General features: G+C 41.1%; 1 protein-coding gene across 1 annotated transcript in view; it reads right to left on the bottom strand.

Annotated features, from left to right (window-relative positions):
- Positions 1 to 24,657, bottom strand: part of CPE (carboxypeptidase E) — an 88,817-nt gene extending 64,160 nt beyond the window's left edge. Inside the window, exon 1 of the mRNA XM_034772068.1 lies at positions 24,165 to 24,657. Within this exon, the coding sequence (XP_034627959.1) occupies positions 24,165 to 24,468 (304 nt within the window). The 5' untranslated portion in view covers positions 24,469 to 24,657. The remainder of the gene's footprint in view (positions 1 to 24,164) is intronic.
- Positions 24,658 to 25,262: the final 605 nt, after the last annotated feature.

The raw sequence follows: 25,262 nt of genomic DNA, 5'->3' as shown, positions 1-25,262 counted from the left end.
GTGATGGAGGACAAGGGTTACAGCAATAAGATCAAAGAGTTCTTCAGTTCAGGTGGATGAAAGTGGTTTCCCTTCACTTGAAGTAAGTTTTTGTAAGAAATTCACAGTAAACAAATCAGTGCCATCTTTACCAACATTACAAGTAATTCTTCTGCTCTACTCCATGCTGATTAGGCCTCAACTGGAGTATTGTGTCAGGAAAGATGTGGACAAATTGGAGAAAGTCCAGAGAAGAGCAACAAAAATGATTAAAGGTCTATAAAACATGACCTATGAAAAAAGATTTTAAAAATTGGGTTTGTTTAGTCTGAAGAAGAGAAGACTGAGACGGGACATAATAATTTTCAAGTATCTAAAATGTTGTTATAAGCAGGCGGGAGAAAAATTGTTCTCCTTAACTCTGAGGACAGGACAAGAAGCAATGGGCTTAAATTGCAGCAAGGGAAGGTTAGGGTGGACATTAGGAAAAACTTCCTAACTGTTAGGGTGGTTAAGCACTGGAATAAATTGCCTAGGGAGGTTGTGGAATCTCCATCTTTGGAGACCTTTAAGAGCAGGTTACACAAACACCTGTCAGGGATGGTCTAGATAATACTTAGCCCTGCCATGAGTGCAGAGGACTGGACTAGATGACCTCTTGAGGTCCCTTCCAATCCTACGATTCTATGATTTCCTGTAGGAACTCAATACACTCAAAGCTAGCACACAGGGCTGCTGCAAGGATGTTTTGCGCCCTAGGTGAAACTTCCACCTTGCGCACCCCCCTCCCCGAGCCCTGTGGCAGCTCTCCGCCCCCGCGCTCTGCCCTAAGGCGCCCCCCCCGTGGCAGCTCCCCGCCCCCCCCCGCAGCAGCTCCCCCCCTCTACCCTGAGGCACCTCCCCCCCACGGCAGCTCCCCCTGGCCCGGGGAGCCATGCGGCAGCTCCCCGCCCCAGCTCACCTCTGCTCCGCCTTCTCCCCGAGCACGCCATCACCATTCCACTTCTCCCGCCTTCCAGGCTTGTGGTGCCAATCAGCTGTTTGGCACCGCAAGCCAGGGAGGGAGAGAAGCAGAGCGGGGCGGCGTGCTCAGGGGAGGAGGCGAAGCAGAGGTGAGCTGGTGCGGGGAGTTCCCCTGCATGCTGCCCCCCCTTACTTGCTGCAGGCAGCCCTCCCCGCACCCCTCTGCCCCAGCTCCCTCCGCCTAAATGATGACAACGACCAGGGCGGCCGAAGATCCGGCCGCCACGGTCGCCACCGAAGGACCCAAAATGCCGCCCCCCAAATGCTAGTGCCCTAGGCGACTGCCTAGGTCGCCTAATGGGTTGCACCGGCCCTGCTAGCACATTGCTGTTTCCTAAAACTCACTGTTTCAGTGGGTGCATAGTAGGTATGTCTTGGATATCTCATATTCTCACTGCCTTCAGTGTGATTAGGGAGGCTTCTATTAGGGTACTTACTAAAATAACAGATTCCGGAATGTTATAAACTGCTGTAATCATCTGAACAGCAGTTGTTGTTATTATGTCTATTTCCAGTATGTACCTTAATGTACAGGTGTGATTTTTCTTTGCTCAGATATATGAATAGAGCCTTTAATAACAGAACTATTACTGACTGTATTTCTTGGCTGCCTTGTCCAGCATTTTTCATGTACACTTCCTTCTAAAATGCTCACTCAGAGCTGCTCTGAGTTTCCTCAGAATCCACTAATGAGCCTCCTTAGAGAAAAGGTGCATTCTGCTCTAAACTACAATGTTAAAAATTGATTACTTATTAGCTCGCTTCTTTCTGGTTCTAAACTATAGTTATAGCTTCCTTTTAGATAGCAGAATTCTTGATAAAGGGCCTGGACTTTTCCTCCATTTCATACCATCTACTGCAGCATGGAAGACTGGCTGAAACAGAAATCAGGGCCTGCTCTGATAAGTCTGTAGAATCTGCAGCAATGCTTATAACTTGTTCTTTTCAATCTCTTCTGCTTCTTCTCCATTGTCCCAACTTTTCTGCATTTTGGAGAGGCTTCTTTATGAACAAGAGGAGAAAGGGTAAAAGAGGAGTTATGAAAGAGCAATGGAGATGGAGGGAAAAAATGGGAGGAAGAAACAGAATAGAAATATTCTAATTACTTTTAAAAGTTAAACCTTCCTTCCCATGAATAAATGCATACAGAACAGTGGCTTCCAGTCTGCTCAACACTTAATTTAAAAATGGAACTGGGAGTGCATAAAGGTCACACCCTAGATTTTTTGACAGCAGTAGTAGGTGAGGTCTATTCAAGTCAATGGTCATGTAATTAACATGTTATATTTGCACAGACTGGGGAGTAAAGCCCTGTGCGGATACAAATTTATATACATGGATGCAGATATCAGCGGATATAAATCAGCATCCGTGGAGGTGCAGGGCTCTACCAGGAACCACAGCAGCGAAAGGGGCAGCATATCGGGATGCTGCTCCCAGGAGCCAATGCACCGTGCTGGCCAGCCCCACCCACTGAGGCAAGCACCAGGCTCACCAGCAGCTGTCCCTGGTCATGCTTGTGTGTTCAAGCAACTCGCACGTTCCCAGACAGGAGTCCCTTCCATGCAGTGGTCTGCGTCTCCTGTCTGGGGCATGCAAGGCACTTGAACACATGGGCATGACCAGGGACAGCTGCTGGTGAGCCTGGTGCCCACTGGGCGGGGTGAGGGGACGGGGCTGAAGGCAGAACAGTGGCTCCTGGGAGCGGCACTCCGATGTGTTGCTCCTTTCGCCACTGCTGTTCCCGGTAGAGCAGAGACTGATTTATATCTGCGGACAGGGCTGGATTAACCTTTTGTGCCCCAGCGCCAAACATATCTGTGGGCCCCTATGTAGTCACTGTGGGCTCCGAGTGTGGGCTTGGTGTGGCAGTGCCATTGGTGCCATAGTATACCCGGTACTGAATCTCAGAGACATTTCTTATTTTGATTAGACACCTCTACATGATTATATGCATTGCCATACACAGCTCCCTCAGCCCTCAGTTTTTCTCAAACCCATGTGGGTTTACCAGTGTACGCAGTGAGTAGAACTTTCATAGTGATCAGGGAAACTCCCCACAGATTTATCTCCTTCCTCATTCAGACCTTCTATAGCCATGTCTCCAGTACCACCCTATGTCACCAGTCACTGCATGTGGTCCTAGTCTCAGCTCAAAGTTCTAAAGCCAGCAGATACCTGATCAATTCTGACAAATCCTTCCCTCAGCATCCATCCTGCCATTTGAGCAAGCCACCTGCAAACACCATTTCCCCAAAGTGAGGTCTTAGCTCTTGGGAATCTGAAGACACCAGCCTTTCTCCCTCTGCTCCCATCTACATGCTAGTCTACTACCTAATCACCACTACCTCTCGGATTTTTTGATAAAATGCTTTTTGAGGAAAAAACCTACCTAAAGATAGTTTTAAGTAAGATACATTATAGCTCAAAGATATCTCATCATGGAATAGGGATTATAAATTCTAATTCTATAGTATGAGACAATATACTCATGTAATGTTTAAGAAAAGTTTTGTAAATGAGTTCCAATAGTTCATGGATTAGGGACCCAATTTTATGGGTTCCAGGGGCTTCTGTATAGATTAACCTAAATAATCTTTCTATCTACCCAATGGGACTCAGTGCTCAGTGTAGAAGATACCATTAGAGATGCTTAGTTTTGCAGTTCTCAATCTGTGGATTTGTCTCCAGAGATAACATGCTTGTTAACAGCAAAAATGTTTTTAAATAAATAAATATATAGAAGTAAGAAATAACAGACCTCAACCCTATTGTCCCTCTGCAAATTTGTGTACACAGAGTTAATCCCTTACCTCTCTCTAAAAGTGCAAAGTTTCAAAAAGTTCAATGAATAGAAGATTGTTGGGAGCGGAATAGATCTGGACAAGGAGAAGAAGTCTGGAGATAAATGTGAGAAGGGAGGGACAGGCAGTAGAAACAAAAGTGAAACTGTTTGAGCAGCATATTCCAGAAGTCTTGAGGCCTTTCTGAGTGTAGCCTTCATTGATTTGAGATCTACCATACCATTCTCTCACTAAAAGAGAAAACCTATAATGGTAGCAGGCCATAAGAGAGGCCCAGTTTGGGAATATTTTAATGCAGATCCTCTACCTCTGGGTAAGGCAGGCATGAGTGCAAAATGCAAACAGTGCAACAAAGAAATGCAAGGCCTGGTTGCCTGAATGAAACACCATCATGAGAAGTGTTCCTTCTCAGGAGGAAGCTGCATTGAAGATGATGAAAGGAACGTGTCTGAACATGCAGGATCTTCAGGTTGGTAAACTTTTTTATTTCATACTTCTTTCTTAAGGACTGCCTGTCTTCCTTCTGGACTATTCTTGAATTCACCTCTACCTCCAATATAATGCGGTCCGCTATAATGCGAATTCAGATATAACGCAGTAAAGCAGCGCTCCGGAGGACGGGGCTGCTTTACCTTGTTATATACAAATTCATGTTACCATAAGCAGTTCCTCTGCACCCGCCTGTTACTTGCTGCAGCCCTCCCCAGGGCCCCCCCACCCCAGCTCACCTCCACTCCACCTTTTCCCACTGAGCGCGCCGCAGCTCCGCTTCTCCTCCCTCCCAGGCTTGCTGTGTCAATCAGCTGTTTGGCGCGGCAAGCCTGGGAGGGAGGAGAAGCGAGCTGCAGCACACTCATGGGAGGAGGCGGAGCGGTGAGCTGGGGCCTCGGGGCCGCAGCAAGTAAGGGGGTGCAGAGGAACCGCTTCCCACCCCAGCTCACCGCTCCGCCTCCTCCTCCTCCCATGAGCACGCCGCTCAGCTCCACTTCTCCTCCCTCCCAGGCCTGCCACGCCAAACAGCTGATTGGCACGGCAAGTCTGAGAGGGAGGGGGGAGAAGCGGAGCTGCAGCACACTCATGGGAGGAGGCGGAACGGAGTTGAGCTGGGGTGGGGGGGCCCTGGGGCGGGCCACAGCAAGTAACGGGGGGCGCAGAGGAATCACTTCCCGCACCAGCTCATCTCCGCCTCCTCCCCTGAGCGCGCCGCTGCCGCTCTGCTTCTTCCCCCCGGTCCCTTTCCAGGCTTGCTGGGCCAAACAGCTGATTGGCACGGCAAGCCTGGAAGAGAGGGAGAAGCGGAGTGGCAGCGGCGCGTTCAGGGAGGAGGCAGAGGCAGAGCGGAGGTGAGCTGGGGCGAGGAGCGGTTCCTCTCCCTACCCCGATATAATGCGGTCTCACCTCTAACACGGTGAGATTTTCTGGCTCCTGAGGACCGCATTATATCAGGATAGAGGTGTAGTTGTTACTCTATGGTACTAGCATTTTAGATGCAGTTGTGATTTAAAAAAAATACGTAGCTGGAATGGGCAGATCTTCCTTTCACCTTTAAAGTAGTACTGAGTGTCAGTGAATGCAATGAGTAATACTAAATGAGCAGTATGGTAATAATAATTAAATAACTCATTGGCTTATTTTGTTTAGGAGGATCCATCCTCAACATACAGGATTCTGAAGACTATCCACCTTCAAAATCACCATCATTTTCTATAATTTCAGAGTTATCTGCCAATGATAGTGTTTCAGTCACATCATGTATGTCACATAGTCACAGTATATCACCTGTAGCAAAAAGAAAAAAAAATCTCCATCATCCAGAAACAACCATAGATAAGTTTTTGATCAGAACCAGCAGATTACAAAAAGAGGTAATTGTGAAAAAATTGCCCTGTTTGTTTATGCAACAAACTCTCCTTTCCGTATGATTGAGAACCCACACTTCATTAATATGGTTCAGTCATTAAGACCAGAGCAGATGTCGCAGGCAAATTGCTGGATAAAGGGTATGAAAGAAAAATTGAGCATTGTGCAAAAGGTCTAGAGGGTAAAATTGTTAACCTGAGTCTTGATGGGTGGAGCAATGTCCACAATGATCCTGTTGTATGTACTCGTGTGACAACAGAAGAAGGGAATGTCTTCCTTACAGAAACAATTGATACATCAGGAAATGCACACACAGAATACTTACAAGAAGTAGCAGTAAAAGCTATAACAAACTGTGGGGAAAAAAATTCAAATGTCCAGTATGAAGCTTGGTCACGGACAATGCCACAAATCTATCCAAAATGAGAAGAAATTATTTAGAAGAGAGTCCCAACCTAATAACATATGGTTGCAATGCTCATTTGATGCACCTCCTAGCCAAAGACTTAAGTGTTCCAGAAATAAAGGCTAATGTTGTTGAAATTGCAAAATACTTCTGTAACAACCACTTTGCAGCAGCTGCTCTGAAAAAAGTGGGAGGAACCAAGCTAACTCTCCCACAAGACGTGCGATGGAATTCAGAAGTGGACTGTTTTGAGCACTTAATCAAGAACTGGCCTAATCTGATGACAGTTTGTGAACAAAACTGTGAAAAAATAAATGGCACTGTCACAGCCAAAGTTCTCAATATTGGACTTAAGAGAAATGTTGAACACATGCTGAGTACCCTGAAACCTATTTCTGTAGCCTTGAACAAAATGCAGGGAAATAGCTGTTTTAGTGTTGAAGCTGTTGCAATTTGGAAGGAACTGACTAAAATCTTAAAAAGAGAAATATGCAATGATAGAGTTAAATTACAAGTATTAAAAAAAAAATGCTTGTCCTATTTGAGCTCCAGCTCATTTTCTTGCAAATATTCTCAATACTCTGTACCAGGGTCAAACCTTAACTGCTGAAGAAGAGGAGTTGGCTATGACATGGACACCCAACAATCATCCCTCCATAATGCCAACTATAATAAACTTCAGAGTTAAGGGTGAAGCATTCAAGAAATATATGTTTGCTGCTGATGTTTTAAAGAAAGTCACACCAGTAAACTGGTGGAAGTCACTTAAGCACTTGGATTCAGAGACAGGTGAAGTGATAATCTCACTTTTAACAGCAGTAGCTTCTTCTGCCAGTGTAGAAAAAATATTTTCTTCCTTTGGACTGATTCATTCCAAATTGAGAAATCATTTGGGACCTGAAAAAGCAGGAAAACTAGCTTTTCTTTTCCAGATTATGAACAAACAGGAAAATGAAGATGAAGACGACTGTGTTAGCTGCAGAAGTCAATATTTTAAGTTTCTCGTGTCTATTTAATTTGTTTTGTTTTTAATTTCATTTAACTATTTTAGTTAAAAACAATTTTAACAAAAACAAACCTGATTTTTAAAAACTTGAATCGTTTAACTAAAATGAAAAATTCATATGCTCATTTTATTAAAATGTGTTTGCTATTGAAGAAAAAAATCCGGAATACATAATGGTGTTATTTTAGTTAAATAAAACAATTTAAATATCTGTCTGGTGGTGATCTCCTCCTAATACAGCTTGGCAAGAAAATCCTCCAAATATTAATGATTAACTGTTCAACTGGAGATAGTTCACCTCCCAGTGACTTCATAAATAGCTGCTTCAATTACCTTTGGTAAATGAAATAACCAATCATTCATTTTCTGATATAGCTGTAAAAGTAATCTGAAAAGTTTTCAAAATAAATCATTTTAAAAATGTATAGTGTACTTTCTAAAATTGAAACCTAAGATCTATCTCTGAGTTGTGAAGAATATGTATTAAGGTTATAACAACCAACAAGAATGCACTTCTATGTAGAAATCCATGGTTAAATTTGAGTCTTCCTGACTAGTGATTTAAATCATGATCTAAATAATGATTTAAATCAATTCAATTTAAATCAAATCCACCCTGGCACCCCCACAATAAAAATTGTTCCAGCACCTCTGACAACACTACCCATATATTTACAAGGAACACTCTAGCATTTGGCCAACAATCTGCACAATATGATTTCAATCATGACAATCAGCAATCCAAGATTATTTGCTCTAGAACTACAGCAAGTTAAATGTAAATTAAGTTCGGATAACAAAATATAACCTTTTGCTGTTATACACTGGAAGTCAACAATTATAATTAATATAGTAGGAATAATGCTAGGGCTGAGTTGTGAATACAATAGGGATCAAAAATGATCCTCTTTAAAGCCTTCTGAAGACAAAACAGAGCACCTGTTATTATGTAAAGCATCAACAGGCTTAACTATAAGGCCTTGTATTTCAAGTGTACTTTATAATCAAAAATAATTTTGGCACTAAAGCCAAAACTTCAGCAAGAAGACTTAACAGTAAGGATCTGTGAAGTAGCTCCGAGACCTTTTTTAGTATGTAACTACACTATTGCACACTAAACCAAAAGTGATTACCCCCTGTAAAATGCATTGAGTCAAAGTGCAAAGTAGCATTATGAAGTGTCATTGTTAATAAGTTTAGAATATGAAAATGTTTCTATCATACTATATAATGCCTCTCATATGTTCATAATCAAGACTGAAATTGGTTTCAATACATTACAGAAGATGAAATTCTGTGTTGATTTATTCCCCCTGCAATCCTTCTTTGACATCAAGGGTGTAAATCCGCACAATGTTTGGTCTAAAGAGCATATTTCAAAACTGTAATGCTTAAGTTTTCTATGGGAGCTGGTTTTATTCTAAATTTGATACCGCTTGATTCATTCATCTATTCCTACAGTCTTGGGAATAATTAAACACTATAATATAAATCACCAGGAAAAAAAAAATCAATGGAAATTCAAAAGCATCCTATGTAAATCAGTAGTGTACTATAAATATGTTTTAAGTAAATCAGCTCTTCAGAGGATAGATTCATGCTTATTAATAGATGAATGGCATTTGGGATTTTATCTTATTTTTAAAAATCTTTTAAAATGTTTTTCAATTCTGTAGATTCATTCCAAAATAAAATGGGCACTGATTCTTTCTTGAAAAACAGACCCCAAAGTAAGTTAATTATAGGTTATTGTTTTTTTTAAAGCTAAATTGATATGCTTTACTCTAACACAGAATAACAACACTTAGCACTTTCTGGGGACTTTTCATGTATAGTTCTCAAGCAAGAAAGTATCTTCCAGTGTACATTGACAAGAATTCCTATTGAAAAGGGAAATGTGGCTGTAAATGCACAGGCCCCAAAGAAATGTGCAGGAGTGTGTTTGCAGTGAATATTTTAAAACGTGCATTGACTGAATATTAAACAAATCTCAGAAATTCTCTGTGCTGCTGCCTAGAACTGGCATCTCATTCTCTATCACTGTACGTGCTGTGACTTTTTAGAATATGTTTAAGGCATGAGTACTCTTTTTAAATACTTCTTTACTCTTATAAGATGCATTTTAAACATAAATCAAAACACGTTGGCCAATTCTTTCTGCAACAGAACTGCACCTTTAAATACAACCAACACCAGATGGTCTCAGCATATAAAGCAGCAGGAGACAACATATTAATGCTACTCAAACAAGCAACTTGTGCTAGTAACAGACCAATGAAATCAGTCTCAGACGGCTAATCCTCTCTGTCACCATGGCAACATCTATTTCAGACAATTCTTCAATTTTCAAGTCAAATGAGCCTGCCTGCTCTAAAACTTCTCTAGCCAAGGGTCTGATGCAACCAGGTGCATTTTCATTTTGCATTGGCTACAGCTACAGAATTTCATTTACTTTGATCATCACATGAAGCGCCAGGTGAAGTTTTGGTCTTTCCGTCTGGTGGTTTGTTTAATTATAGGCATTTCTATGGCGCTCATCAAGGTAGTACTGAGTGTTCCACAAATATACAGGGCTAGATTGTGACTTGAAATACCTGCTCATATAGGGGCGTAAGGGAGCAGAACCTCCCTCATATTCCTGTTCGAGCTATGGAGACAAGTGTTCAAGAGGAGGATGCTGTGCACTTGCTAATCCCCCTCAAATAGTTGGTGGGCAGGGCGGGGCAAGGCTTGGCTCCTCTCTTTCATGCATCAACCAATGTAGCTGAGCCAGCACAAGAGTTATCATCATTTGCTAACAGTATAGGCCAGGAGTAAATTACTACTCCCACCCACCGCAGCAAATAAGAAGGGAATTGTGGCTCTCAGCAACGTCCCATACACAGGGCTTACAGCCAAGCCACACATGAAAGTTCAAACCTTCCTTCGTCAGTGATATACAAAGAGGCAAGCTCTCAAGAGGATACCCGTGAGTCAGGCACCAGGTCCCATTCTTCATCATTTGGATTTGTGTGCCTCTGGCCCGATTTTCAAAAGTGCTGATTATCTGCAGCTCCCATTGACATGAAATGGAATTGTGGGTGCCCAACTCATCTGAAAGTCAGGCCCTAGCTAGCATGGACCTTTTAAAATCTGCATATAAAGGCCTGATCCTGTATTTCTCACATAGGTAAATCTCCCATTAAAGAAAGAGAGTTTTGCTTGAGTAAAGAGTACAAGTTTGGATCCTAGATTCATTTGAATTTTATGTATGTTCCTAGAGCTGTTTTTCTAGCACTAGCATTATGACCAAAAAACAGAATTGGCCAAAAACCAGTAAGTGCTTTCTGCTTTTCCTGTTGAAAAAATTAAAAAGTTTAAAAAACTTAAAGAATTTTTAAAATTCTTCATTACAAAAGATAAATGTGCTGCGAAGATGCAGTTCATGCCTGTGAACCAGTGCAATGTATAACTCAGCGTGGGCTTCTATTCCTTTATGAAGGAGTAATTCAAGTTACATGATTTACATCTAGAAACTTCCTGAAAGAAACATCCAACAATTCATACTTGTTACTTATCAGTCATTAACTGCTGTGAAAGTTATTAACATTTAAAATCTTTTGCCCTCTTTTCTATTTTTTCAACATTAATTTTATTTTTAGAGTAAAAATATTCAATTATTTTTGTTTTACATCTTTTTTGAGGGGGTGGAGTGATTAGAGAACTTATCTGAAGAAGGGTCGGTTACAGTCACAAATTAGTGTTACAGGATCACATTTAGATATAGAAAATCCTATAAGGACATAAAAGTTCATACTCCTGCAAAGACATATCTGCCAAAGAAAATGTATCAAATATTAAACTGTGACCTCATTAAATCTTAGCCAAAGGGCCCAAATCTCACCAGATCAAACAACTTCTTTCTATCTGGCTTTAATACAGATCTGCACCTACAGCATCTGATGAGTACTTAGACCATATGCACATTCTGCAATAAGAGCAAAGTCTTTATATAGTTGCAAATTAGGCATCTTATATTCCATGACAAATGATGTTTCCACATAAAAGCTGCCTCTTGGTTTATCTCAGCCTACATCTCAGGATTTAGTTTATGAGTAAACAAACAGACCAGATTAAATGTCTTGGGCAAGATTAAATAAAATTGCTAAAAAGTGACTGATTTATACAGTTATAAAAGCCTGCCTGGCTTTGGGAAAAGATTGAACAGCACTGTTGTTGAATTAATTTTAAAACAAAGTGTACTGTCCTGTATTTCAAAGGGTTTATTATTTACAGATCTATTCTGACCATTTAGTGTTATCTACATTTACCTCTAATGAGTGGCCACATGTTGGATCAAATACTGCAGTGCTTCCTCAAACAAATGTCTTGTAATTTACCAATGACAAGATTTGGCTAGCCATACACAGGTACACAAAAGGAAAGGGAGGACAGAGGAAGCCTTCTCTCTGTGGGCAGGGGCTAGGCACAGTAGCAACAGGGAGTTGAGTCAGTCTAGCATCCTTGCCAGTATTAGACATCTCAAAGAGGTGAGGCAAAGCCCCATCCTCAATCTCCTACACCAGCCATAGGATGGCAAAGCTCCCATTCCACAATGCACTCCTCCAGTAACCCTCGAGGCATTCTGGGTAAATCAGCTCATATGTTTGGGATTATTGATCCTGCAGATACTCTGAACCCCCACCCACACATCCACAGTATGTCAGTACTTATTCATCATATAGATTTGTCATAAGAGCTAACAATGATTTATGTTGTTTTCACTGCAAAAAAATACCTACAAACCCTGCTACCATTCTATTTTCTGGGCTCAGTACTGTCCAGGTCTCAAGCCCTTCAAGTCCCCACTGTCTTCTAGTAGATGGCCTCACTCAACCCACAATACTCTGAAGTAGGTTACCAGAGATTGGGAATGAAATCCTACTCCCACTGAACTTAATGGGAATTTTACCATCAACTTCAATGGGGCAAGGATTTCATCCCAGGAACTTGTTTCAAAATGAATACATCCTTTTCACTAATGCCCAGTACTTCTAATCATCATATTGATTAACTGAATTGGCAGCCTTAAGTTACACACTTTTCTTTTCACTTCTTTTTCTTGATTCCAAATACATTTGGTAGCTGCAATCCCCTTTCCCACTGTACTCAATCTTCCCCATTGTATATCTTTAGAAATACCTTTGTTAGAGCTCTATCACACCATGCATGGCAGAATTTTGTTTAAAGAGATCCTGCTAAGAAAAAGGACATCGGATATAGGATTAAGAATTTACCATATAGAGAAAGTATCATACATGGTTTATTAGTAGCATGCAGCCCAAAGCAAGTACATAAAGCAATATTATTTGTTGCTTTACCTCACCACAAATGTGTTGCATGACTATATGTGTAGTGCCAAATTTCCAGACTGGGTTGCCTGGCTTAACTTGGGCTCCATTTTTGCAGACACAAACTTGTACCCCCCTTTTTCATGCCAGCAAAAATGAGGGCCAGACTTTCAGGGATTGGCCTCGTGTCTCATCACATGCCTTAATTAAAGTATCAAGAAACTGATCAAGTAATTATGGAATACAGAACTGCTCCTGGATAAAAGGAATTAATTTTTATAGCAGTAAATTTCTCACATAAGGAAAATTAACACAATAGCAAGATCATATTCTATGAAACACATAACTGTATTCTGCTGCTTTTCATCAAGTGCTTCATGATGCCTTAGAAAATCACCACACTTTATAAAACTCATGCTACTAAAGACCTAGAGTTCACATTAGTCTAACCACCGTACAACACCAGGTTTGTCCAGCTCAATGACACAACAGGCTTGCCTTTTGTTTTTTGTTAGAAATTCCTAATGAATTCTGCAGATATGGAGGTAGTGATAACTGTATCACCCCTGAGAAACCAAGTCAATATAATCAACTCTTTCAAAAACCATCTGACTATCAATAGCAGATTCTGAACAGAGAACTCACAGTTCTCCATAACATGCTAGGGCCTAGACATGAATTTTATGAATTCTCTAGCAAAATCCGCACTGGAGTCAATGGTGCAAAGTAATGCCCTTTATGGAGATCTGGGCACTGATTCTTGGCTACAGTCTGTCCCCCCTTTATGCAGCAAAGTAAAGGGGCTGTAAAATGGTTGGATTCAGCCCCTGAGAAATATGCCAGCCTAGGGGCTTCCCAAGTAGCATACAGAGCTGCCAATATGGCTCTATGATCCCTTTTTCATTATGATTTGAATAAAAATTGAGGTAATTAAACACCTTGAACAGAAGTATAACTTGGGAATAAAAATACTAGGATCTGATCCTGCAAAACCTTATGTGCAGGCCTAACCTTACACATGGTGAGTAGATCCACTGACTTCAATGGAACTACCCCTAGTACATACAGTTAACCATGTATGTAAGTCTTTGCACAATCAGAGTCCTAAATTGCTCACTTTGGTTGAAACTCTGCACACAAATATGCCTTTCATGGCCCCTGGATTTGAGTGGGAGTTCTGCAAGTCCATCCCAGCACATAGTTTGGCTCTTGAAATTATCATGTGTTCTACATACTTCTGTTTTTAATTGAACTTTAAAAGTGCTCTTACACTACAAACAATAAAACTTTTGGATGAATTCACAAATGTTTAAAAACAAAGTAAAATAATGCTTAGCAATGTCTAGCTCTTTCCCTTTCCTTGATGGGCTGTTGTGGGGAGAGCATTACTGAAAGTACCCCCACACATACATTTTTTGTTCTGATAAAACTATTTTCCCTTTTTGTTTGAAGGAAAATGCCTCTAAATTTACAAAACTTTCTAAATATGTAATTTTTTTTCAAAAAGCAATTAAGTTGGCATTTCTTACAAAATTAAACTACATTCACCACCTCGCTCACAGAGGTGCTGGAACAATTTGTATAGCTGGGGTGCTGACAGCCATTGACCCAAACTGTAAACCCTGTATATGATGGAAACCACTTCAAGCCAGGGGGTGCGGCAGCACCCCCACCACCTCTAGTTCCAGCACCTATGCTCATTCAACACATAGAATCATAGAACTGGAAGGGACCTTGAGAGGTCATCTAGTTCAGTCCCCTGCACTCAAGGCAGGACTAAGTATTACCTAGACCATCTCTGACAGGTGTTTGTCCAACCTGCTCTTAAAAATCTCCAATGATGGAGATTCCACAACCTCCCTAGGCAATTTATTCCAGTGCTTAACCACTCTGGCAGTTAGGATGTTTTTCCTAATGTCCAACCTAAACCGGCCTTGCTGCAATTTAAGCCCATTGCTTCTTGTCCTATCCTCAGAGGTTAAGAAGAACAATTTTTATCCCTCCTCCTTGTAACAACCTTTTATGTACTTGAAAACTGTTGTCACGTCCCCTCTCAGTCTTCTGTTCTCCAGTCTAAACAAACCCAATTTTTTCAACCTTCCATCATAGGTCATGTTTTCTAGACCTTTAATCATTTGTGTTGCTCTTCTCTGGACTTTCTCCAATTTGTCCACCTCTTTCCTGAAATGTGGCACCCAGAACTGGACACAATACTACAGTTGAGGCCCAATCAATGTGGAGTAGAGGAGAAGAATTACTTCTTGTGTTTTGCTTACAATATTCCTGCTAATACATCCCAGAATGTTTGCTTTTTTTGCAACAGTGTTACACTTTTGACTCATCTTTAGCTTGTGATCCACTATGACCCCCAGATCCCTTTCCACAATACTCCTTCCTAGGCAGTCATTTCCCATTTTGTATGTGTGTGACTGATCGTTCCTTCATAAGTGGAGTCTTTGCATTTGTCCTTATTGAATTTCTTCCTATTTACTTCAGACCATTTATCCAGTTTGTCCAGATCATTTTGAACTTTAATCCTATCTTCCAAAGCACTTGCAACCCCTCCCAGCTTGGTATTGTCCGCAAACTTTATAAGTGTACTCTCTATGCCATTATCTAAATCATTGATGAAGATATTGAACAGAACCAGGCACAGAACCAATCCTTGCAGGACCCCACTTGTTATGCCCTTCCAGAATGACTGTGAACCACTAATAACATCTCTGGGAATGACTGTCCAACCAGTTATGCACCCACCTTATAGTAGCTCCATCTAGGTTGTATTTCCCTAGTTTGTTTATGAGAAGGTCATGCAAGACAGTATCAAAAGCCTTACTAAAGTCAAGATATACCACATCTACCGCTTCCCCCCATCCACAAGGCTTGTTACCCTGTCAAAGAAAGCTATTAGGTTGGTTTGACATGATTTGTTCTTGACAAATCCTTGCTGACTGTTATTTATCACCTTATTATCTTCTAGGTGTTTGCAAACTGATTGCTTAATTATTTGCTCCATTATCTTTCCGGGTACAGAAGTTAATAAGACTAGTCTGTAATTCCCCGGGTTGTCCTTATTTCACTTTTTATAGATGGGCACTGTATTTGCCCTTTTCAGTCTTCTGGAATATCCCCCATCTTCCATGACTTTTTAAAGAAAATTGCTAATGACTCAGATATCTCCTCAGTCAGCTCCTTGAATATTCTAGGATGCATTTAATCAGGCCCTGGTGATTTGAAGACATCTAACTTATCTAAGTAATTTTTGACTTGTTCTTTCTCTATTTTAGACTCTGATCCTACGTCATTTTCACTGGCATTGACTATGTTAGACATCCAATCGCCACCAACCTTCTTGGTGAAAACTGAAACAAAGAAGTCATTAAGCACCTCTGCCATTTCCATATTTTCTGTTATTATCTTTCCCTCCTCATTGAGTAACAGGCCTTCTCTGTCCTTGGTCTTCCTCTTGCTTCTAATGTATTTGTAGAATGTTTTCTTGTTTCCTTTTATGTCCCTAGCTAGTTCCCATGCTGCTGGGAACTCTCCTTGCCAATACTTGCCCCAGGACTCCCCAGTTTACTCAGTTGTGCCAGCACAGAGGCGGTTTCACAGGAAAGTTAATACAGCTACTGGTTGTTCCTCTGAGGCCACAGACTAGCCCTCCTCATTTTCAACTCCCTCACAGTGAACAAATTCTCTGGACCTGCAAAGTGCTCTGCAGGGCTGGGTGGGAAAGAGAAGAGGACTTCCACAGAGATAGTAACCTTCTCCTTTCCACACAAACAAAGGAGATCTGGGTGCAGATCCTTGGGTATGATCTGGGCCTGTATTATTGTAGGATTTTATTTCTATAAAGACAAATCTCCAGTTTAATTGGGAACTACAGATGCTCAGCACCTCCCAGGCTTTGGTTGATTTTTTCCCCCCCAGACAATTCTGGTGCTTTCTTTTAAATGAGAATGAGACTGGATATTTTTGGCAGTGGTACCATTTTCAGAGCCTGTGTGTGTCCGTATGACAACAAAAATGTTTGCCTTGGAATTATTTTCAGTGAAAGTAGGGAAGAATGGGGGGCGGGGGAGAAATAGTGTCCCAGTTCAGAAAAGGGAAGATCAGCACTAAGAAACAGGAAGGTGGAAAGAGTCACTGTGGGGGATGTTGGCTGAAGGCTGGCACATGTTTTAAGAGGATTCCAATTGATGAGGTGCTATAGAAGGACAAACTGAACAACAAATTACAGAGAAAATATGGAGTAATTTGGTGACTCTGTAGCACCTCTTATACTCAAGATACGTCCAAGTATTTTCTTTGTGTTCCTGTCTTTATTGTATTTGTAATCTCCCCGGCTTTACAGTGCACTTTGACAAATATAACCTCAGTTTCCACCATCGGTCCTCTTGCATATAGGAGACTGGCCCCGTGTTCTCCATGACCTCTCTGCAGCAAGATAATGCTGAACACTATCACTTAACAAAAAGTGTTGTCTATTTAAACATTAAAGATATAATAAAATGAGCTTTCTCTAATGTCCAGTGTTAAAAACAAGTCACTTGCCATATTCAATTTGCATTAATGCTTCACCAAAACAGGAGATAATAATAGATCTTATCAAATAACACATGGGATTTCTATTTCTACATGGAGAGCGACTGACAGAGACAGAAACAGAAAGGAACAAAATACTATACAATGAAGTGCAATTAACTGTAAACAATAAAGCTATAAATAATATCTGATGTTCTGATGACTTCATGGTAACCAAGAAAATGAGGCTTAAGTGGTTTCTATTGTCAACATTAGCCTAAGATGATGTATTCATTATTGCCTAATTCAGAGTTTTCCTGTAAGATGTTTTATACACTTCTGATCAATTCAGTCAAGATTTTAAGAAGTATTTTAATTCAATTCACAGGTGGGATCCTAGTCCCTTCTAGAGCTGAGTGAATCATGGTAATTTAAAAAAGTCAGAAAAAAAAAATAATTCCAGATTGGACTGAAAACAAAAATTGTCCAAAATGTTAGTGTATCAAAAACATTTAAAAAATCATTTTGAGTTCAATTAAATGAACTATTTTGTTCAATGTGGACCATTTTTAAATATTTTTCTATTTAAAAAAAACATTAAAGGAAATTTTGAAACAAAATGTCACTTCAAACCAAAAAACTGAAAATTTTCATTTTGAAAATGTTGAAAGGGCATATTTTGATTTTTTTTTAAATGGGGGAGCTGGGAGATTTAAATGAACAATTCGTGGAATCTTCATGAATTTGCAAAACACTTTGGTGTTGCTGAACCTGACATAAATTTTGCCCAGGTCTAGCCCCTGCCTTGGTACATATACACTACTCCGGCAGTGGATAGCAGCTTTAAATGGGTTAAATGGGCCAAGGGAGAATTTCCTCAGTTCAGGAGCAGCATAAAGCCAATTTAAGTGCCCTCTCAAAAAGCCCCAAAGTAGGTGTGGGCCTAGAAGTAGGAGATGGTGGACCAGGGGATTCCTGGCTGCAGCCCAGCCCAGAGGCAGCCAGGGGAAAGGCTCCCATAAATTAAAATAGGCTGCTTTAATTTATGCTTGATGCATTTTAGCCCCCACAGCAGCACATATGGCACAAAGATAGCAAAAAGCCACCTTCCACACACATACCCCACCTCCGTTCCTCCTGTGCTACATCTCTTAGGAGATACAGCACAGAATATTACTCATACAGTGTGCTAAAGATCATTCTGTCCTCCCCCATATTTGCTTGTTTTTTGTCTGATAAAACTTATCACCATTTTTCTAAAATTTGTGTAGTCTTTTAAACTTACAAACTGATTTAAAATCATTATGAAATGGGTCGTTAAGCAGTAAAATTCTAATGTCACAGGCAATTTTGCCAAGTAATCTATCACTCACTATCAACTTTACAATCTTTGGGAGAAAAGGTTGTATTTTCTGCTGATGTCACAATTGTGAAATAGACTCTCTGATGACATCTTAAACATCGGGTATGTGCTTTTTTGCTGGCTGGCAGTAGCTTTATTTGCTCTGTTTGTTAAAATATATTGTAGGCCTGATTTTTAGTCCAGCTTGAAAGAGGCTTCTCTTTTTTTGTACCTAAAATTTTGCAGGTGCAAATAATTATAGTGCCCACATTTAGGTTTTGTTATTTAGGGTCAAGGCTGCCAAAAAATGGATGCCAAAAGTTAGACTCCTAATCCACATTTAAGCACCTATACGCGATCTGCTGGTTGCTAAGCACTTCTGAAAAAATCAGGCCACTTATTTAGACACAGAGACACCTTTGCCCCAGCCTACCCATTTTCTCAGGTGCACTAAACAGAGCAATAAGATACAGAGCTAGTTCCTGTTCCTGCACTTTCTTGTTCCTTCCTCGGGCAAAATTCATGGTGAAATCACTAAAAGCTTTGCCTCAGTGAGGACTAGGATCAGGAGATTAATGGTTGAGAAACAATGGAAACAACTTATTAACTTAAATTTTAGTCACAAAATGCTGTAGTAATATATTATTAGTTAACTGTACAAGTTATGGTTACAGGGCCCAGAAACCTATTCTCTTGGATGATATGGATCTGATCATGCTCTCATTGAAATCAATGGTAAAATTCCCATTGACTTCAATGGTGCAACACCAGCCTCTCTATATCATTGCTATTACCAGATAAAATCTTCTGCATAGGATTTGACTATCCCCAGTCACAAAGATTCCATCTGCATCTATTGTGTTTGTCCCCTTGGAGATCATATTTCCAGAGGCTAAGCTAGGTGCGCTGCCAGCTTTTTTCCTGCCCTCAGTGGCGGAAGGTCCCGCCCCCAAAATGCCACCCCCAACAGAGGCGGTGGAAGGTCCCGCCCCTGAAATACCGCCGACGAATGGGGCAGCCGAAGATCCGGCCACCGTGGTCGCCGCCCCCCAAATGTTAGCGCCCTAGGCAACCACCTAGGTCGCCTAATGGGTTGCACCGGCCCTGAGCTAAGCCCATCAGTTTTCTTTTTAAACTGAAGGGAAACCCTGTAAAATCCTTAGAACAATACGCAGATTTATCCTGCAACTGAATTACAGCAAAATACTGTTAGGTTTTTTTGTTTGTTAGTTTAATTAATAAACAGAATGCTTTTTTCATACACAAGATGGAGAGAGTACAAACAATCATTAAAGAAAAAGCAATGCCATACTTTTTCCTTTCACCTTGCCTCCTTTAGCCTCTCAACCAAGGCCCTCTATATAATAAAATAACGAGGTACCCTTCACACACACACCTTTCATCTGAAGATCTCAAAGCATTTTACAAAAGAGGGAAGAAACATTGCATGAAACCCTAGCCCTTTTGAAGTCAATGGGAGTTTTGTCATTGACTTCAATGGGGCCAGATTTTCACCCGTTATCGCCCATCACAGTAATATTCAATTATTTATTGTCAGCTTCCCTGATAGTTTCAGGCATACTATTCACCAACCATTGCCCCAGAATTTCCCACACCTCACTACCTACTGTCCCATCTTCACTTTTACCATTTTTAGCAAGAAGTTGGAGAAAGTTGTCTTTTCTCACCTAACCAATTCTCCCAAAACAATGTCCTTGATCATTTCTAAACTGGGTTCAGCTTCCACCACCTTAACAGCAATAAAACTGCCCTTCTACATCAATGGTTTGCTTTCAGCTGACTCTGGTTCCTTCTCCATCTCCTTTAGCATACTGCTGTATTTGATACTACCAATGTTGACTCCGCTCTCTATCTGAAACTCTTTGCTAGAGTTCCAGGAATTTTCATCTCCTGGTTTTACTTCTCCTTATTCAGCCATGCCTTTTCTGACAGTGGCAATGGGCTCTACTCTTCTGTTTGAGTTCTGTAGTACTCAAAAAGGAACTGCCACCATCAAAAGAACATTTATTTCCCTTTTAGTCAGAATCCAGTCTCATGGTCATGGATCACAAGAGAATCACAGAAAAACATTTCACCCTAAATCGTTTACGTTGTATAGTATTCAGGATTGCACAAAATGCAACACATTCTGCTAGTGTTTAATTCACAATCAGAAACTTTTGGCAAAGTAAAACCTGGCATTCTCCTACCTTTAACATTTAGCAGATCTATGGGAACAGTTCAGAAAAAGTCATTCTTGTTTTCTAGTGCATAATCTGTGTTTTTTTAAAGGATTGCCAAGATACTTCCTACACTTATGCAAGAAACCAGATTTGTTCCTAAAGAGCCATTCTTGTTTCTAATGTGCATATTATGGGTTTTAAAAAAACCTCTTAATTTATTTTTAGCCCAGCAAATATGAGGTCTTAAGGAATCATTCCAGTTGCTTGAGTAATTTAATACAGGCTTACATAAATGTCCTTTCCATTTTTCACATTTTTTTTATATTGCACCTAAATTAAATTGTTTCCTTTCATGAATAATTCCTTAAAACCACAGGTTGATGCACATGCTTATGCACATTGTGCCCGTGTGCATATATTGATGCCTGTGTTTACATGACATCTGCCTGCTGATGTGTGTTTATATATATAAACATTTTGACAAAGATTATGGTTTGCCAGGTGTCCAGTTTTCAACAGAACACCCAGTCAAAAAGGGACCCTCCCCAGCCCAGTGCAAATGAGCGAGTGAGTGAGAGTGGAGGAGAGCGAGGCAACGGAGGGAGGGGGGGATGGAGTGAGCAGGGTGGGGCCTCAAAGAAGGGGTGGGGCAAGGGTGTTTTGTGCCATTAGAAAGTTGGCAACCAACCTTTTGGTTCAGCTTCACACAATAAATCAAAGGGTGTCCTGTTTTGTGCTTCTTTATTCCTTCACGGTCATTAAAACCAACAACACAAGTAGATTCTGTACAGCTTTTACTTATAAAAAGATGCTACTTTTGCAACTCAAGGGTATAATCAGAGTTTCTTTAAGAAATGTAAACTTCCTGAAGTATGCACCCAGACAGAAAATGTTTGTATTGCTGCAGCAGCTGACTGGATAATTCAAAGGGAAGCCTAGCATTCTTATCAGGTCTCTACAGTTATCAACTCTCTGCAGATCACTGCCCTATTGGCCACTATGTTTAAAAAGAAAAACAATGACTCAGAGTATTTTTATTGTAAGAACAGGCTGGATCACAACTCCAAAGTGTGTCACAAAATTCTGTAAATCGTAATTTAATGATAGCTTAAAATAAATCAAATAGGGCCTGATCCTGCAAGCCTTAATTACATGAATAATCCTTACTCATGTGACTAGTCTTCACCCTCTAAAGAATTCAGTGGGGACTCCTGATGTAAGCAAGGATTACTCACATAGGTAAGGGTTGCAGAATCATACTCACATTTTCTGGCAGGGTTGATACAGGGCTCCACTTCTTTTGCTATATATATCACAAAGGCATACATAGGAAAATAAAAAGTGACATTGTTTACTAATCTGAAGACAGTTTCTAGTATTTTTATTATTACTGAACACATTTCTAAAATGCCCATTAATAGTATTTAGGCAGTCAGGGTCTGATCCAAAGTCCATTGAAGTCATTAGTAGTTTATCCAATTATTTCAATGGGCTTTGGTTCGAGCCCTTAGTTACTGTATATCCAGGCACAAGATATTACTCTCTAGACGTCCTAAGAAAATCCAGCAAGGTGTCGAGTGATTCTTGAATGCAACTGAACATAAAGGGAGCTTTGCACCTCTCAAGAGGTGCCTTAGCACCTTGCAGAATCAGACCTTAAGGCTTTTATCCAACAATAAACTCTCACAGTTTAAATCCTGGTTAATCTTTAGGGAAAAAAATACACATTTTCAGCATTGGCTGCTACAACTTGCTAGGATATGTCATATTACACATATATGAATCAGAGGTTCTCAAATATGTTCAGTGTGAACATTTTAATTACAGTAAGGGGATCGTCCTATGAGGTGGTGAACATCCTCAGTGTTCATTGCAGTCATTTACAGGAACAATCCCAAAGAAAGCTCCCTATCTGTGATTAAAACATTTTTGTTAAAGGACGAAGTAAGGAACTGATAGAGAGCCTGATCCTGCTTCCACTGACGTCAGTAGCAAAGCCTCCAGTGAGTTCAAAAGGGGCAGGATCAGAGCTTCCATGCAAATTATATTCTCCCACCCCACAATATGTAAAATTGTCTTTTTCTTCCTATTTTAAGTAGATTGAATGAATGCTGGATAAATACATAATAATAAAAAGCAATAACTCTCAGAAAGCCATACTAACATCTGCACATCATTCAAATGTGTACATTAAATAATAATCATCAATGATACTTACCTCTTATTTTAAATATCATGCTTGCTGTCAAGATGGCCCCCAAACCAATGATAAAATACCTTAACTCACTTCCAATTTTGGTATTTATATTTTATTCCAAAACTATAGTAGCGTTATCCTGTATTTCCCCCTTATTTTGCCTTTTTATTATGTCAAATATCCTACCACCTCTCATTTTTAACATGGTTATCAATAGTCATGGCGCTGTCAAAAGCAATGTAACTCCTAAAGAATGCTAGGCAGGGGTATAATTACCTGAGGTCAAAAAGACAATTAAAGATAAAGCTCAAATCATGTGGGGCCTGAACCTGATGGGTGCTCAGCACTCATAACTCCCATTGAAATCAGTGCTAATGTGGGTGGGCCTGCCCCCAATCCTAATTAAGTCAATGGAAAGACTCCTATTGACTGCAAAGGGCTATATATCAGTCCTCAGCTCTTTAGCACCTTTCAGGGTTAGGCCTTTAAAAACACAATATTTGGAAATAAATGTTATACAAATGAGTAAACTTGCACTGATTAGAAATGCATTGTGTATATGTATAAAACCAATATACTATAAACGTCAGTTGAAATCACCTGCTTTAACTACCTCAAAAGGTAAGTACAAATAATAACAAAGTGTTAATTTCTCTCCCCAGAATATAATTGGTGCAACTGCTAATCATTAGCTGTAACAATATGTGCTTCTACCATTCCCACTGACAACACAGCATTTTACACACTCAAAGGTAACCCAGATTTCTGCACAGACATGTTAGATTTTAAATTGTAATTTTGTTTAGGTCAGAAAAAAAATAAGGTAATTTCCTTCCAATATGCCTGAACATGGTAGTCCCTCATAAATCAGAATTAAAGGGAGATCTTTCAGCCCCTATCAGGGTCATTACTTTCTGGGATTTCTAATATGACTTTTATTGGATGTTAATCATACAGCATTCATTTTAATGATAAAATTTAAAACATTAACAACTAAAAGACTGATAGAAATTATATTGATCCCTGCTAGCAAAGCGAAGATTTTAATAATAATGTTATTACTAGGCTTTGAAAATTTAAAGCACTGTGTCATTCTATTTTGTCTATAGCACCACAAGTAACTATTATGCCTAATCTATGATTCCTATCCCCTATAAGAAATAATTGTTCAATGATTCATGTAGCCTTGCTATACTAATTACTATTTCCACAGTCCTAATATTACATGATTGCTATTGCCCTACATGTATTAATATTATTGCATTCCTATTGCCCAAGAACTGCGAATTAGTATATTCTTCCTATCACCTTATCAGGGCTAGGGACGATGCCTATCCCCCCATGGCAGTGCTAAACCTGCCGTTATTCCCGCTGCCCTGTAAGCGATATTGACGTGATCCCCGCGGCTCTGGCAGTGCCTGTCCCTCCTCCCAGCCACGCAGGGCTAATGCTGGCTCAGGCAGAGGGGATCTCAGGGCGGAGAGGGCTGCGCAGGGTGGGTGGCAGTTACCAGGCTCGTGTCTCCCGGGGTTATCCGAAATCTCGATGACCAGCAGCTCCCTGCCCTCGAAGCTTCGCCCCACGGTGTAGATCCTGCTGATGGAGGGGCACTGCAGCCACACGGCCACCAGCGCCTCCCGCAGCTCCGGGTAGCGGTGGTACTCGAAGGAGATGCCGTCCTCCTGGCTCAGCCTCCGCCGCCGGCTCGCCCCGGCGGCAGCCTCCTGCTCAGCCGCCCCGACGCACAGCAGCCAGCAGCAGGCACTGAGCGCCCCGCACAGCGCCAGCAGCCCCCAGCCCCTTCCCGCTGCCATCCCTCAGCCGTCTCCTGTGCCTGCTCGCCTGCAGCTGCCTCTGCGCTTTGTTCCCCTCGGTCTCCGCCTCTTCCCCGGCTGCGCTGCTCGCACCTTCCCAGCCCGCTAAACCTGAGCCAGCCAGGAAGCGGGCAAAGCCAGGAGCTCCGCAGGCTGCACTACTCTCCGCAGCGCGACGGGGAGATGCAGGAGATACCACTGCACGCAGGGAAGGAGGCAAGGGATGGAGACGCCGCATACCCTGCGGGGGTGGCGTTCACGGGATCACTCCGCTTCTTCTGGTGCAGAGACGGGGTCGGAAAGGGGATGGAGTGAATTTATGCAGGGACACCACGGGGGCAGTCACCCTAGGGCTGATATTGCTTCTGTACAATACAATTCTATATTACAGATAATCAGCAAGATGGGAGACGGTCACCTAGAATTGCATTTAGGCTAAAAACGGGGGACAGCAAGACCTCTAACAAGACTGGTGTTCTTATTATGGGGGCATCTAGGGCCAGATTTAGGGGCAGGTGACCCAGGTGCCCGGCTTGAGGGGCGCCCAGCTTGGGGTGCTGTTCTTGTTGTTAGCGACAAAAGGGAAAATAGAATGTTTGAAGTAACATGTTTCAGGTATTCCCTATGTGGATTCATTGTTCACTAACCTCCTAGAATGTTCTGGACCTTTATAGAATCTTGTGGAACCTTCCAGACTTTCTGAGAACAACATTTTCCTCATACCTCCTAGACTGATGATGGAGTACTGCAAGTTTTCAGCATCAGATATCAAGTAAAAGATCCTCATGGACAAT

This window comes from Trachemys scripta, chromosome 5 (genome assembly GCF_013100865.1).
Source record: "Trachemys scripta elegans isolate TJP31775 chromosome 5, CAS_Tse_1.0, whole genome shotgun sequence".
Lineage (NCBI taxonomy): Eukaryota > Metazoa > Chordata > Testudines > Emydidae > Trachemys > Trachemys scripta.
Note: the sequence above shows the minus strand (reverse complement) of the source record. Positions and strands in the feature narration are given on the sequence as shown.